Raw genomic sequence first — 15,100 nt, 5'->3', positions numbered from 1 at the left:
CACCTATTTCACCTTTTTCTTTTAGGAGGATTTTGTATTTTCTTTAATAAGTCCGATCCACTGCAAGCTACGTGCGCCTCTAGCTGCCGGCCAAATCCTAGCACCGTTGCCACGTCGATTTGCCTCATACGTTTCCTCCTCCAATTGATTGCAAAAATCGATTCCCCACTCCCCCCTCATTATTTCCCCATGATTTTCCCTATTAATTCAGCTTTAATTCATCAAATTTAATCTGCGTTTAACGGTCACCAATGATGTAGCCGACAAGCTTCCCCGGGTCATTTTTATCCCCAATTTTGCAGATTCGCTTCAATTATTGAGAAACAGAAAGAACTCCCTCATTATTTCTCCAATGATTTTCCTTATAAATCTGGCTTTAATTCACCAGATTTAATCTTCGTTTAACGGTCACCAATAATGCGGCCGACAAGCTTCCCCAGGTCATTTTTATCCCCCAGTTTTATGGATTCGCTTCGATTACGGGGAAATAGAAACAGAAGATTGAGTGGATTAAAAATCCACAACTAAATTTGGGAGATCGAGAAAGATTCGGCCAGATTTGATGCAAAGGATAGGCTACAGCATCATAGTAGCACATGACTGTCGTCCGGAGGTTGAAGACGCTAATGAAACGTGTGGGTCTAGCTTGGTAGCAAGAGGAGACATCGGCTATGCTAGCTGGGTCTGCAGCTCCACTTATGTATAGTGATCTTAATGTTTCAATATATTGCTTAGCTCCTAATAGTTGTTGTATATTAAAAAACACTTACCTGTTGCCAGGGGCGGACTGGTGTCAGACGACACCAACGACTTTCGGCAAAACCTATAGCATAACTGCTTATCTATGTTATAACAATATGATCTAAACATAATTAGCATACTATGACATCAATAGAAACGTTATGACACCAACGAATCGATTTTATGTATCCGCCATTGCCTGTTGCAACGCAGTCTTTTTCTAGTATATGAAATATAGCACAGGCGAGTGGCCTTGACGATGGCGGCCGGGGCTTGTGTCGATCTGTTGGAGGAATTGTCTGGTTGGGGAAGAACCACCTGTATCACTGGCCTAAATTCTGTATTCTACTACTTACCTATTGTCTGATGAAACTGTTGGCTGAATGGCTCCGGACCCACGAGTCCATCCACCTGCCACGAGAGGGCTAGATGGTTGCAGCTCTTTTCCTCCTCGTCAACGCGTCGAGCACAAGCGCGTGGCAGCCGTGGCCTGATGGCGCGCCGTGGAATTTGGGTAGGAGTGGATATACAATTGTATATGTTGATGATGTAACGTACGGTTGATTAATAATAAATTAGGTGGGAAAAGATCAGTTGTTACTCATAACAACGAAATTTCCTTACTGATAAGACATGCGTTCACATACTAGATTGTACAAGTTCTATCGTGTACAGACATGCCTGATGCCTACCTATAGTCCAATATACAGTATACTAGATTGTGATATCTCCAACGACAGTTGTTGAAGCCGCTGGCCATGAAGCAATCACGAAGGGAGGAAGTGGACGACGATGTGAGCGTTGGTAAGAAGGAGGAAGAAGCAGGATACTGCAGCAGCAGCAGCATCTCACGCCTCCCAGAGGCATGCCTGGCTCATGCAATCTCCTTCACCACTCCCACGGACGCCTGCCGCTGCTCCGCCGTCTCCGCCGACTTCCAAGCAGCGGCGAGCTCCAACGCCGTGTGGGAGCGCTTCCTGCCGCCGGACTACCACTCCATCCTCGCTCGAGCCGACGATCCTGTGGATTTCACCACTTCCAACAAGGAGCTCTTCCTCAGCCTCGCCCAGGACCACGTCCTTCTCGACCAACGCAGCAAGGTACGTATAATACCTAGGATTTAAGATTAGGGGGTGTGGGGGGTGGGGATAAGCCATAAGACTGAATTACCAATATCGATAGCAAAGGAGGTCAAGTAGTTACTGTCAATAACAATCAATGCGTGTAAACTAATCCTTTAAAAAAACTTGAATCTTAATTAGCTCTTTAATAATATCATTGAAAGTTTGGAACTAGTTTTTATTGTTAAATCCTTTTAATGTAAACTATTGAATAATCTCACAAATAAGTATATTCTATTTTACTTTGAAAAAGATGAGAAATCACAAACTAATTTTGTAGATCATGTTTCTTGCTAATGTTTTTTTAGACTTGCTAACTAAACTGATAATAATTTCAAGCTACACAAATAAACTAGATAAATACATATCTTAGTTAACCTCAATATAGAGTAAAAACAGGTGAGGGTGGCGGTGGTGGTGTTTGGATAGGAGGTGTTGGCCCCCTCCGGCACCCCCCACAGCTGTACCACTGTTAATACTCCCCATTGTTTTGGACATGATTTAGTCAAACTTTTAAACCTTATAATTCTAGCTACTCTTTGAGGCAAATAAGTACATACCGTAATTATTTGTTTTTAAACTAACCATTTCAGAAATCACTTGATGGTCAAGTTCCAAAAATATGACCGAATCTTGGCCTTAAGTGTGCATTTGGTTCATGATCATGCATGGATAAGATATGGTCATCCATATTTTATTGGATATGACGATCTAATTTTTTTTTGTTTGGTTTGTATGTATAGGATGATCAAATTTCTTGTTTAGTTGGAGGGATAGAGCATGGATGGGATAAGCCAAATTTAGTGGGACCCATTTGTCATATATATATATTTAATCAAAATATAATCATTCGAGATCTTGTTTTAAATATTTAATTGTAACTAATATAATGGTGTAATCAAATTATAAATTAGATAAACGGTTTAGGAGAAAAAAATCAAACCAAGCACAACTAATCAGAATATGACACGTCACCCATACGAAAGCATGGATGGCTTCATCCGGCCAAATAAGCCGTATACACTCATCTAGCATATTGAGGAAATATTCCCTTTTCTAGACCGCCCCATCCACATGTACCATAAAAAATCAAGCGGCTATCTCCCATCCAGTCTTATCCACCCAACCAAACACACCCTAAATGTCTAACGTTTGTAACCTAATGGAGTAGTATACAGTTAAGATGGTTAAAAAAGAACCATCACACCTCGCATTAGTCGGAGAGAAAAACAAAACACAATTGTATACAAAATATAAGTTATAGCCTTATAAGCATAGATTGATTGATAAATTTGTATACAAAATATGAGTACCTGAAACAAAAGCTAAGATTTATATATTAAATCTATTTTTACTTTTAAAATAGTTTATACAAATTACAACTATATGCACGGAAACATAAGATAAAGGTGTATATGAAATCTAATACTATTTTTAGTATCATATATAAATCATATATTTATAGAAACATAAGATATGAATTGTTTATCAAATTCTAATCCTACTTTTATCTAGCTCCGCACAAAAGTTTGCGAGAAAAAAACATTCATTGGTTATATTATTAAGATAGCTCGAAAAAGAAAATCATTAGTTTCACTCGGAAGGCATAGAAACCGTACCATATTAATTGAAAAAAGAAAATTATTTAAACCATTAGATTTTGATCTATTCAAATTATGATGGTGCAGAATTATCAATTGTGACATCCCAGCCTAGGGCTTAATAGGATTAATAGAATACTCATATCAATAAGTTGTAACTTCTTTTCTGGAAGCCGATCTCCAAAGAACTCCAGGGTTAAACGTGCTTGGCCTGGAGCAATTTTGCCTAGGGCTTAATAGGATTAATAGAATACTCATATCAATAAGTTGCAACTTCTTTTTCACACAGAGCAGTCTATGACCTATGAAAGTTGCCAGAACAGAGCAGTCTATGACCTATGAAAGCTGCCAGAACAGAGCAGTCTATGACCTATGAAAGCTGCCAGAACATCCCAGCATAAGGCTTAATAGGATTAATAGAATACTCATATCAATAAGTTGCAACTTCTTTTCCACACAGAGCAGTCTATGACCTATGAAAGCTGCCAGAACATACAACACAGAGTAGTCTATGACCTATGAAAGCTGCCAGAACATCCCAACCTAGGGCTTAATAGGATTAATAGAATACTCATATCAATAAGTTGCAACTTCTTTTCCACACAGAGCAGTCTATGACCTATGAAAGCTGCCAGAACATCCCAGCCTAGGGCTTAATAGAATTAATAGAATACTCATATCAATAAGTTGCAACTTCTTTTCCACACAGAGCAGTCTATGACCTATGAAAGCTGCTAGAACATACCACACAGAGTAGTCTATGACCTATGAAAGCTGCCAGAACATTCTAGCCTAGGGCTTAATAGGATTAATAGAATACTCATATCAACAAGTTGCTTAATAGAGTACTCATATTAACAAGTTGCAACTTCTTTTCCAGAAGCTGATCTCCAAAGAACTCCAGGGTCCTCCCGGGTGCGCACAAGTGAGGGGATGGGTGACCTCCCGGGTGCGCACAAGTGAGGACATGTGAGGACATGAAAGCTGCCATATGTAGTGTGCATAAAAGACTTGTGTGTCTCTATGAGGACAGTATATGACCTATGAAAACTGCCATATGTAGTGTGCATAAAAGACCTCCCGGGTGCGCACAAGTGAGGACATGTGACCTATGAAAGCTGCCATATGTAGTGTGCATAATGTAGTGTGTATAAAAGACTATGAAAGCTGCCATATATAGTGTGCATAAAAGACTTGACCTATGAAAGCTGCCATATGTAGTGTGCATAAAAGACTATGAAAGCTGTCATATATAGTGTGCATAAAAGACTTGTGTCTCTCTGGGAGGACATGAAAGCTGCCATATGTAGTCACTTAAAATAGGTCATAAAACGTTTCATAGTATATGACCTATGAAAGCTGTCATATGTAAGCGGTCCTGGCCTGGGAGAGGCGGGTCGTTACATCAATATAGTTGTTTTTAAAGAAAAAATAATTGTATTCACATAAATAAATGTCAACAGTTGTATATTAGTTCCAATCCCACTTTTGTTGTATTGTATACAAATAATTGTACCTACGAAAGTAGAAACTAAGAGTTGTAAATCAAATTCAATTCTATATTCTTAAATCTACTATATACAAAATACAATTGTATTGAGGAGCTACGAGTTGTATATTAAATCAAAGTCTAATATTACAATCTAGCTCCACGCAATGTTGCCAGGGAAAATCCATTATTTTGTTCAATATTAGTGCTAACTTCTTGTTATCTTGATGCTAAGTAAATGAATGCGCGCGACTAATTTGCACATTTGCATCCAGAGTTTTTGGTTGGAAAGAACAAGCGGAGCTAAATGCTACTTGCTATCATCCAGATCATTAGAGATAGCATGGGGGGATGATGCCCGGTACTGGAGATGGATCTACTTACCCGATTCCAGGTTTGCATCCCAAACGTGGAGGATAAATCTGAAGCACTTATTTTGCAAACATAATCACATATACATGACACTTCTTTTAGAAATACAAAATCATTAAGAAATAAACTATAATAAACATTCTCAATCAGATAGTGTTTAAATTCAATATACATACTATTCTTTGATTTGCTTTGATTTTTTTTCTCGATAATTAAACAAAAACCAAAGTTTCTCCTTGTTTCAGGTTTGAAAGAGTAGCTGCGCTTGTATTTGTCTGCTGGTTCCATTTGCGTGGCCGCATCAACTGCAGAGAGCTCTCACCCAACACACGATACATAGTCTATCTCATCTTCAAATTGGCAGATAAATCATACGGGCTTGACTGCCGGACACAAGAGGCATATATCACCATGGACGATCAAGTAGTGTCTGCCAAGCGCACCGTCTCTCTGCACCCACGCACGCAAGAGACACCTCTTGACATGGGTAGAAGCGAAGTAGGACGAGCAGAGGAGACAGTGAGCTATCCGAGAGAACGGGGTGACGGCTGGATGGAGGTACAACTGGGGCACTTCTACAACCACCAAGGAGATGGAATGGTTGTTATCAACCTGCAAGAGATCGTCCAGCTCAACTCGAAGAAAGGACTTATCCTCGAGGGTATGGAAATTAGACACAGCATTGGTCCTTAAGGAAGAACTGAAAAATGGAGCAAGTATGTTAATTAGAAGACAAAATTAAATAATGCAGTGTTGAATATGCACAAAGAGGAGTCATGATACAGCCAGCGGTAAGTGATCAGTTGCCGCTCCTAAGCCAATGAACCAGTACCAATAAATTGATTGGAACAATTTAAATTCAACTTTGGAAGTATGCCAACTTCATCTTCTCTTTCAAGTTTATTTGTTGTTACATTTCTGAAGGAAAAAGAAATACTCACATCCAGTTCTAGAATTAAATCAATTGCCACATTTGTGGTGGAACTATTGTATGTTATATACTTTTTTTGTGAAGCATGTCCCTATGGATTATATCCCTACAATCATTATGATCTATTTGTGATGTATTAATGTATTTTATATGTCAGATCTTTTTTCTTTTCTCATGTTAAAATTTCTGACCGATTACTGGTAACTAATTTTGGAATGCAAAATTCTGGGGTCTACATTTTATCTGGTGAAAATACCACTTATCTGTTTCCAGGGACACCGATATTTAAAAGAGAATGTTCTTTATGTTTCACTAAGTTTTCACTTAATCCCTTCTATGCCATAAGTTAATGTTTGGTCACTTATATGACTTTGAGTGTTCATTTCGATACAGTGCATGCACTCAGTATGACATAAATTATGTTTCATCCATTATATGACTTTGAGTGTTCATTTCAATACCCTGCACGCCTTCAGTAATTTTACCTCCTTTAGTGAAATCATATGGATGAAAAATATATCTGTACTTTTTTCGACGATGATATCTATAATTTGTTGAAGCGAGTATACAATATTTTGTAAGCCATAGGATCCTTTCCTACTAGGCTACTACCTTCAGCAGAAGAACAATAGAGAATGTCCACAAGCATCCCTTGGCCACTAGAACCTCTAGGAAAGGTACCAGATTTCACAAATGCAACATTGTCATGATATGACGCTGACCAGAGGCATATTCCTCCCTTATATTAAAAATAAATAAATAAATTCAATCTAACAGTATACTATGCCAACTGATATTATGACATAAACAGAATATGGAGATATATTAATTATTCGCAATTGAGTCACTAAGATATGATAAAGAACCAACTCACATCGCAAGAAGGGAATAGCATTTGTTTGAAGGACTCAGCTACGGTGGAAGCTAAACTTGTTCTGGGGACAATCTCAGCAGCTTCAGTGACAGCAGGAGGCTCGTGGGTGGCAACAATCGCATCCGGCTGGAAAGGAATCGGGCTGAAGACCATTCCCTGGAGAAGAAATCCCAAATTAAAGTTTCAATTAGAGGCCTAATAAAATTAGTGTTGTGAAAAAGAAGAAAGACGAAACTATGCGAGGCGGAGGAGGAAGGGGGGAAGATGGGAGTGTACTGACGAGGACATCCCCGTAGGCATCCTTGGCTCCATCGTCGGACAGCGCATCCGCCGCAACTGCAACGCACAGACTTGGAATGAGCAGCCCAGCTAGCAAGCGAAGCGGATTGGAGACAGCAGAGAGAGGGGGAGCAGGGAGTGGATAGCACACCTAGGTCGCGGTTGATCTCGCAGATGGTGACGGTGCCGGGCGGAGGGAAGCTCGGCATCGTCGTTGTCTTGCGTCGGCGAGCGGCGGCCGGTGCTCCGCGTCGCAGGACGGGTTAAACCCTTGACTCCCCCAGAGACCTGAGTACCCGTAGGCTACAGCCCAAGGCGATTTGGGCCGGAAGCCCACAAACATACTGGGCCGATATTGTATGTGATGGAATTGGAGTTCCGGGCCAAAATTATATGGGAAGCGTCGATGGCCTCAGGACGGGAGTGCTGGCACCTGGTTGAGGCCCACGATATCACAAACGCATCATCAGGCGTGCTGCAAAAAGTAGGAAAAAGTTCGTTTTTACTCGCTCAATTATTGGGCAAATCTGATTTGATTTGTATCACATAACCGTAAAACCCGATATATTGGCGATCCCTTCCACTATTAAGGTCCTCTTTGTTTAGGCTTATAAGTCAACTTATAAGCCAAAAAGTCTAAGCCTAAACAAACAAGCAGTTTTTTCGTTTGGCTTTCTTAAAGTTATAAGCCACTCTTACACTATTAAGCCAAAAGCTAAGTTGGAGAAGCTTTTTTTGGCTTATATAAGATAGATGTATGACTCTACCACTAAACTTAGGACATTAAATTCACTGGCTTATAAATCATATAAGCCAATAAGCTGACTTAAAAGTCTAAGCCAATAAGTTTAAGCCTAAACAAAGATGGCCAATATTTGAATCAGGGAGCTTAGATTAGCTAGGAATTCAAGATTAGTACTGCAAATTTCGAAATTTTTAGGCAAGAAAGTTTTTCGATATTTGAATTTTTTTTTTACCAAAATTGAATAGATTTTGTTAAACTTCACAAGAAAAATGATTTTATTTGGGTGTGATAGTTTCCTTGGGGGATGGTGTTGCAGAATTCCTAAATTTTTTAGAATCGAAATTGCAGACCATGATATAGGGGTACCTGTTGATACTGTAATATTGTATGAGACATGATATGTTTATGTCGGTTTTTCCCGTATGTTGAGCCCCTTCTATTTTTCATTCCTGGATCCGCCCTGGAAAAACTTAAAGCTTTATAATAGATATAATAAAGTATTGATAAGCCATCTTCAAATAAAGAAAAAAGTTATTTTATGCTGAAATGTTCGAGCGAGAAGCATTTTTGGTTATATGCAAACTCGTAGCAGTCCAATCCAAACCAAACCATGGTCTGATTTGCAAATGTTTTGGGCGTTAGATCGAAGATGGACGGTCAGATTGAGGCTCAGGATGAAGATGGATATTTGCAGAATAGCCCTTTTCATTCTTTGCAATTTTTTTTACTTCAGTCCCTTTACTCTGTCCTTTACTCCTTCCTGAAGAAGGCGGAGAAGCTCCGGCGAACTCCGGCAACTGCAGAGGAGAATCTCCGGCAAGGGGACGCCTACCTATTCCTCCTCCTCCTCCTCCTCTACAGTTCCAGTTCGATCGACACGGCCAAGAAGGCGAGGCCGGCGACCCGCAGTCTCCGCGTCCGATTGCCTCCTCTCGCGGCGGATCCGTGGACAGATCGATGGTGGCCACGTCGGCGGCCGTCTACCGGCGGGTGCTCAAGGCGGTGCAGAAGCACGTCGGCGGGGGGACTCCAAGAAGCACTTCCGCGAGTTCGTCGCCTCCGAGTTCCGCCGCCCCACTGGCACGGACGCCGACGCCAGAGCGCGGCTGCGGCTCGCCGGGGATTACGCCTACCTCCTCGCCAGCGTCCACCACCACAAGGTTGGAGCCATTTCTAGATGCGTATAATCTTCTCCTGTTTTGCGCATTGTTTTAGCAGATAAATGTGTTCGATGAAATGGCTAGAAGGCTTCTTTCCCCTTTCTATTTTTTTTTGACTGAAACTCCCCTTTCTATTGGGTTCCTTGCTATTTTTTTCCCCAAATCAAACTCTGATTAACGTGATGAATTGAACTTCCTTCGGTGTGTTTTAGTATACAAACTCGCAGTTGCTTCATTGCTAATTCCCACTTCCCAGTACATCACACCTAGTTTAGATTGGTTGTTCATGCACTGTATACCATGTTAACTCTGTAAATCATGTTTGATTGCCCAGGACCTGCTATTCTCGTATAATATAGCTGTGGACCGATCAGAGGAGATGAAGAAGATATTGAACAAATCTGCTGCCAGTGTAGGCCTTCAGCTTCCAGATGTCTATCAGGCGTGAGGAATTTCATTTTTGCAGAAATGTGCAATCTTTGGTACTGCCTTTTAGCGACCAGTAATTTGCTTTCAAATTCCAGATTTCAGTTAGTCTGGAAAGTTTAGCTTGTAAGCTGTAAGCAGCTGTATTTTTTTTTACCAAATAATGAGCAATGGAATCATTACTTAACAATTTACATTATCTTGGTCCTGCTTTATGGATTATTTTGTGAATGTCAAGCCCCTTCTGTGACTTGCTCCACATCTGCATCGTTAGCTTCACCTTTGTAGTACCATAAAGGCAGTAGAGCAATCTGAACTGTTGCATCATTAAGGTAGTAATCAATCAACAGAACTCTTTTCTTTTTATGTCCACATTACGGCCCACATGCTACAGAAATTAGAAACATATAGTGCAGGAAAGCGTGAACAGTGCAACATGGGCTTCTAGACGTAAACTAATACATTCTAAAAATTTTGGCTGAGGCATACAGTCATTCATTTTCTGTTTTTATTTATCATGTGTAATGCTAAGAATAATGTCAACTCATAATGGCCATGTATATGAACAGATTATCAATTTAGATGAGTAATACAGAGCTATAGTTCACATCCCCCAAATTTTGGGTAGAACTTCTATCTGAACTGTTACTTTTTCCAGCATTGTCCTCATTGCTTTCATCCTCAGATGCTGCTGCATTAGCTTCTATTGATGTTTGTTCTGAACTTGTGTTTGAACTAATAATTTCCTTACCACCATCTTCACTTATTTCGTCCTTATATTCTACAGTAGCTATTTCAGATGTTCGAGCACCTTCATTTGCTTGTTGTGCCCAAGTTGAAGCAAAAGGCACTAGTCTATCATCTTCATTCCTGTTCTTGTCATCTGGATTATCTTCAAAGGAACCATAGTCTATGTTCTGAAGCACTGTTGGGATCTGAATACCCCCAACAAGTATATCCTTGTTTCCCATCTCTAAATCAATCTTTTCCCTTGGATCAGTCAAATCCAGCGCAATATATGGAGTATAAAATCCAGCTTCCAGTGCGCCCTCACCTACCCATGAACGGAAATTGTTCTGGGGTGGAGGGATCTTGGTGAAGAACACATCTACAAAGTTTGCTGCAATGCTCTTTCGGTAGGGGTTGTCCTTGTTGTAGTGGTATCTGAAGTTTTCATATGTTGTCTGCAGAATTTGCAGTTGGATCTAGTTAGACATTCAGTACACAACTAAACACCGTGTATGGAGCTGCTAGTTGAAGTTATCAGAACTATCTCAAACTCTTAATACTGTCTACTCATTAAAATGCATTTACTGAATTACAGTATAAGAGAACCAGTAACTATAGCAAAGTCTCTAGAATAGCTAAAGAAGAAAGTAGGTTTACCTGATTAGTACTGATCAGATAAAGATGAAATACTGTGAGACCACCAACAAACCATACAACGATAAAAGTATATATGATTAGCACAAATGAGTATACTTCCTTTCGCAAAGCCTTCCAGATGGATCCGCCATTGTATCCCCTTTCATAGTAGACATTCACCCATGAAAAGATGAAAACAAATATGCACAGGAAAGTCGATGTCGCTACAAACAGAAAGAAGTAGCGGTAGTTCCTCTGCAAGAAAAAATAGAAAATGGCATGATTTTGATAAGCAAGTGGAAACCATCCGAGAGTGCAATGATTGATCACGCACTTAAGAATACTTTAACATCATTTCTGTATAAGAGATTTGTGAGTTGCTGAAATATAGAGTTCAGATGATCATTAGTGCTTGGTTAACCTGCTCTTTCACATAAGTTATTCCTTGACCTTAGGTTCACTGCATTAATTGCGAGAAATTCTTTTCGAAATATGTGCTTTAGTCCTAAAAAATGTATGTTAGGTACAGTTTAGGTCTTGCTCTGAAAATTTCATTGTTCTGTTCCCATAGGTGCCTAACCTTATCTGCACGTCTAGTCAAACAGTGGAACTAGTTAACAACTCATTCTTGATGATTTTGTAATTAAAAAATAGCTTACATTGAGCCTGGTGTAATTCAACTTAGATGATTGAGGAGTCCTTTTAGCTAAAAAGTAAAGTTATAACTCACAAATTCAAGTCTAAATGTCTTGTTAAGCTCTGTAGCTTTATGAATAACTTATAAATAGTCAAATGCTGAAGATGACTGGAAGGAATTTGGCTGGACATTAACCATTGGAGAGGGAAGAACTCTTTTGGCATATTTACCAGCATCTTATGGAAACTTGAAAGTAAGTTCATTCATTCCATAGAGCTTTTTTTTAAGAGAAATTCATTGCATAGTGGTTATACTCTACCATATTTCTAAAAACACTATGGAAACAAATAGTACTGGAACTGCACATTGAATTAGGCTGATGACTATACTGATTACTGCATCATTGATTGTTTACTTACAAGTCCAATGCATTGGCCGACCCATGGACAGTGGTGATCAAACTTTTCGACGCAGTTGTTGCAGATGGAGCAATGTGAGGATCGTGGTGGGCGGTACCTTAGGCAGGTCTCGCAAAACTTCACCTTCACCGTGAAGCCATTGACTGTAACATCCTTTGACCTACGGAACCTCATCCGCGGAGTTCTCCCTGAGCTCCACTCCATCGATGGTGTGGTTGAGCCAAGAAATTCATCGACTTCAGGTGGTGCTCTTGTGTTCCTTGGCACTATCCCTGGGTCCCTGGCTGATGTCATGAAGAGGAAGAAAAGGTCCTGCAATTTGAAGGTGAAATTCACATGACTGTACAGTGCTAGACATGTTGTATAGTGGAAATTAGACTTGTGGAATCTTGAACCCCTGATTGACTGATTTCAGTTTCAGATATTGAAGCTGAAATCACTGTGACTACCATGCGGATTAATTGTTTGGTATATGTCACTAGAGAACGGATTGGCAATCAAAATTATATGTGAAGAAGCAACTTATAAATGATTTGGGGATTCACTAACCGCTGCTGTTGTGATGATGACTATCAGCTGTGCAGCTCGATGCATCCGTTGTTGAGAGCGGTGGATTGTGGACTCCATCTGATAGCTGAAGACGATGGCCGGGCCAAGGATGAGAAACATGGAAAGCAGCAGGGAGGCTGCATCCGGGCCAATAATAAGGCGTCCACCACACAGGAATATCTGCAAAATGAAGGAAAATCAGTCTACCTCGCTGCTATGAAGTTGAAGAAGCTGTAGCCAGATCGCTGGAGCAAGAAAGAAAGAAAGAAAGAAAGAGCAGGTACGTTGTTTCCCTTCCAGACTTGGTAGAGCCTCTTGGGCTTGGCGTGCAGCTGCTGTGGGTCATTAGCCTCGAACTCCTGTGATGACGCCATGATCATGATTCATGGCAGCATGGCCTCCTCGCTGCTGCTGGTTGCATTGAGGGTGTTATGTGCCTGTGCTTAGCTTTGATCGACGAGGTCCCAGCTTTCGTTTTGATGTCATGCATAGTTGTTGCCGTTGTAGTACTTGTCTTGTACTCTTGTGTTGTTGGAGATGGAGGACAGTAGGCCAAGTTAGGAGCAACTAGCATAGAAAAATGTTGAGAAACAGGTGTGGACAAAGCTGAGGACTGGCCGGCGCCCCCAATATATCTGCTGTACTGTATGTATGTCCATCCGTGATCCCCGCTGGAAATACTCCATCCGTTCCATTTTAAGAGCAACCATAAGTTTCCATGCTTAATTTTAATCGTTCGTCTTATTTGATTTGTTTTTTTATAATTAGTATTTTTATTGTTATGAGATTATAAAACATGAATATTACTTTATGCGTGACTTATGTTTTTTTTTTGTTTTTTTTATTGTTTTTAAATAAGACAGATGATCAAAGTTGGACACAGAAAATCATGGTTGCATTTAAATTGGGACGAAGGGGAGTATATGCTTCCCTGTATTATTCTTGACTGTACTATGCCCTGCTCTGTGATCCCCTGCAGGGCAGAACTCCATGTAAGTGTATGATAAAAGATGCAGTGCTGTCAAGGAGCTGAAAGATCAATGAATTTATTTACAAAGATATGTTACAAGCAGAAGCTATGGTATTGGAGCTCTTAATTGGCGATTTGCTTTGTACAAGTCAGATTATATCAGAAACCGAATCTAAGCAACTAACTGTTCCAAGCTCTTAAGGATGACAAATTTATGAGATGACGGTTCAAATGCTGTTGTTATCCGTGAAGCTAGGGACTTTGTTTCCGTTTTGATGTAGTAAAGAGATGTACGTTCTGTCCTAGAGCTTGTAACAATATTGCCCATGAAATGGTGACGTTTGGCACTGCGTTGGGTCCCTCTGGACTGGTTGTATGGTTCCCTCTGTTTATCTGTACTCTAGTGAACAGTTCTTTGGAGTAATGGAAGCTTCTTTTCGGGAGGCTGGAAACTGAAGCAACATCAATCCAGTGATAATTATCGTATTATTCATTTGGGTGTGTGTTTTTAGAACTCGGGTAGTGCCCATTAGAGAAAGAAATAGTAGACCAGTTATACACTTGATTAATCACGTGGTATCGCATGAGAACGTAGTTTAGTCATTACTATATACTTGACATAAGCAAAATAGACAAGTATCAAATTTCAGAAACATGGGGGGTACTTGTTTGTTTCTTGGAAACTGGTAGGCAGATGGTAGGAGATTTTTAGGGAGAATGAGTCAAGCAAGAAAAGAAAGAGGAGCTACGTCCACGCTGCCCTTTGCTGACCAGTCCCAGACCTTTGCTACTCTGACTTGGGTTACTCCATGCATCCATTCCATCTAATCTACAACTTTAATCACTCCAATTAGCAATAAACACAATCTCTCAGTGTCAAATTAACACGACTGAAAATCCTAACACGTGTGCATATTTCTCTCCAAAAAATATCTGATCCATACTATGGCTTAAAACACGCACTCAGTTGTCATCTACTGCAACTACGAGTAAAAATCGACGTCCAAATTAATCAGAAACGCGACGCGTGGCACAAGCATGACAAATCTACACATGTATTAGCATTTTTTTTAACACGTACTACACATGTATTAACATTGACGTGATGACAAGTGACAGCCGCCCGTAATGAGTACTCACTCACTCCCTTCCATTTTAAGGAGGATGGCCATGATTTTCCGTGTCTAACTTTAATTGTTTGTCTTATTTAAAATATTTTTAAAAAAAGTTAAAAACATAAGTTTCGCATAAAGTACTATTTATGTGTTATCATCTTATAACAATAAAAGTACTAATTATAAATAAAATTAAATAAGATATATGATCAAAGTTTGTTAGGCACAGAAATGGAACTTGAGGGAGTAAGGAGCACCTAGATTTCCATTTTTCCTTTCGAAGAGCTGTGCGCTACAGTAGCCGTC

General features: G+C 40.0%; 3 protein-coding genes and 1 pseudogene across 3 annotated transcripts; 2 read left to right on the top strand and 2 right to left on the bottom strand.

The window, feature by feature from the left end:
* Positions 1-1,323: 1,323 nt before the first annotated feature.
* LOC9271663 (F-box protein PP2-B10) lies at positions 1,324-6,411 on the top strand. The gene is made up of 3 exons (XM_015762756.3): positions 1,324-1,841; positions 5,228-5,346; positions 5,570-6,411. Exons 1-3 carry the CDS (start codon positions 1,500-1,502, stop codon positions 6,015-6,017), a joined length of 909 nt encoding a protein of 302 aa, XP_015618242.1. The 5' UTR covers positions 1,324-1,499; the 3' UTR covers positions 6,018-6,411.
* On the bottom strand, positions 5,421-7,668 carry LOC9266576 (aladin). The gene is made up of 4 exons (XM_015762757.3): positions 7,560-7,668; positions 7,410-7,465; positions 7,130-7,285; positions 5,421-6,024 (listed from the first exon to the last, which is right to left on the bottom strand). The coding sequence occupies exons 1-4, from the start codon at positions 7,615-7,617 to the stop codon at positions 5,995-5,997; spliced, it is 300 nt and encodes a 99-aa protein (XP_015618243.1). The 5' UTR covers positions 7,618-7,668; the 3' UTR covers positions 5,421-5,994.
* Positions 7,669-8,867: 1,199 nt separating this feature from the next.
* Positions 8,868-9,933, top strand: LOC9271531 (uncharacterized; annotated as a pseudogene).
* A 106-nt stretch (positions 9,934-10,039) lies between these two features.
* On the bottom strand, positions 10,040-13,167 carry LOC4351414 (probable protein S-acyltransferase 1). Its single transcript, XM_015762768.3, has 5 exons — positions 12,994-13,167; positions 12,710-12,889; positions 12,161-12,472; positions 11,126-11,359; positions 10,040-10,923 (listed from the first exon to the last, which is right to left on the bottom strand). The coding sequence occupies exons 1-5, from the start codon at positions 13,087-13,089 to the stop codon at positions 10,318-10,320; spliced, it is 1,428 nt and encodes a 475-aa protein (XP_015618254.1). The 5' UTR covers positions 13,090-13,167; the 3' UTR covers positions 10,040-10,317.
* Positions 13,168-15,100: the final 1,933 nt, after the last annotated feature.

The sequence above is a fragment of the Oryza sativa genome, chromosome 12 (genome assembly GCF_034140825.1).
Source record: "Oryza sativa Japonica Group chromosome 12, ASM3414082v1".
NCBI classification, from domain to species: Eukaryota; Viridiplantae; Streptophyta; class Magnoliopsida; order Poales; family Poaceae; genus Oryza; species Oryza sativa.
The sequence above is the reverse complement of the archived record's forward strand: the minus strand, read 5'-3'. Positions and strand labels throughout refer to the sequence as shown.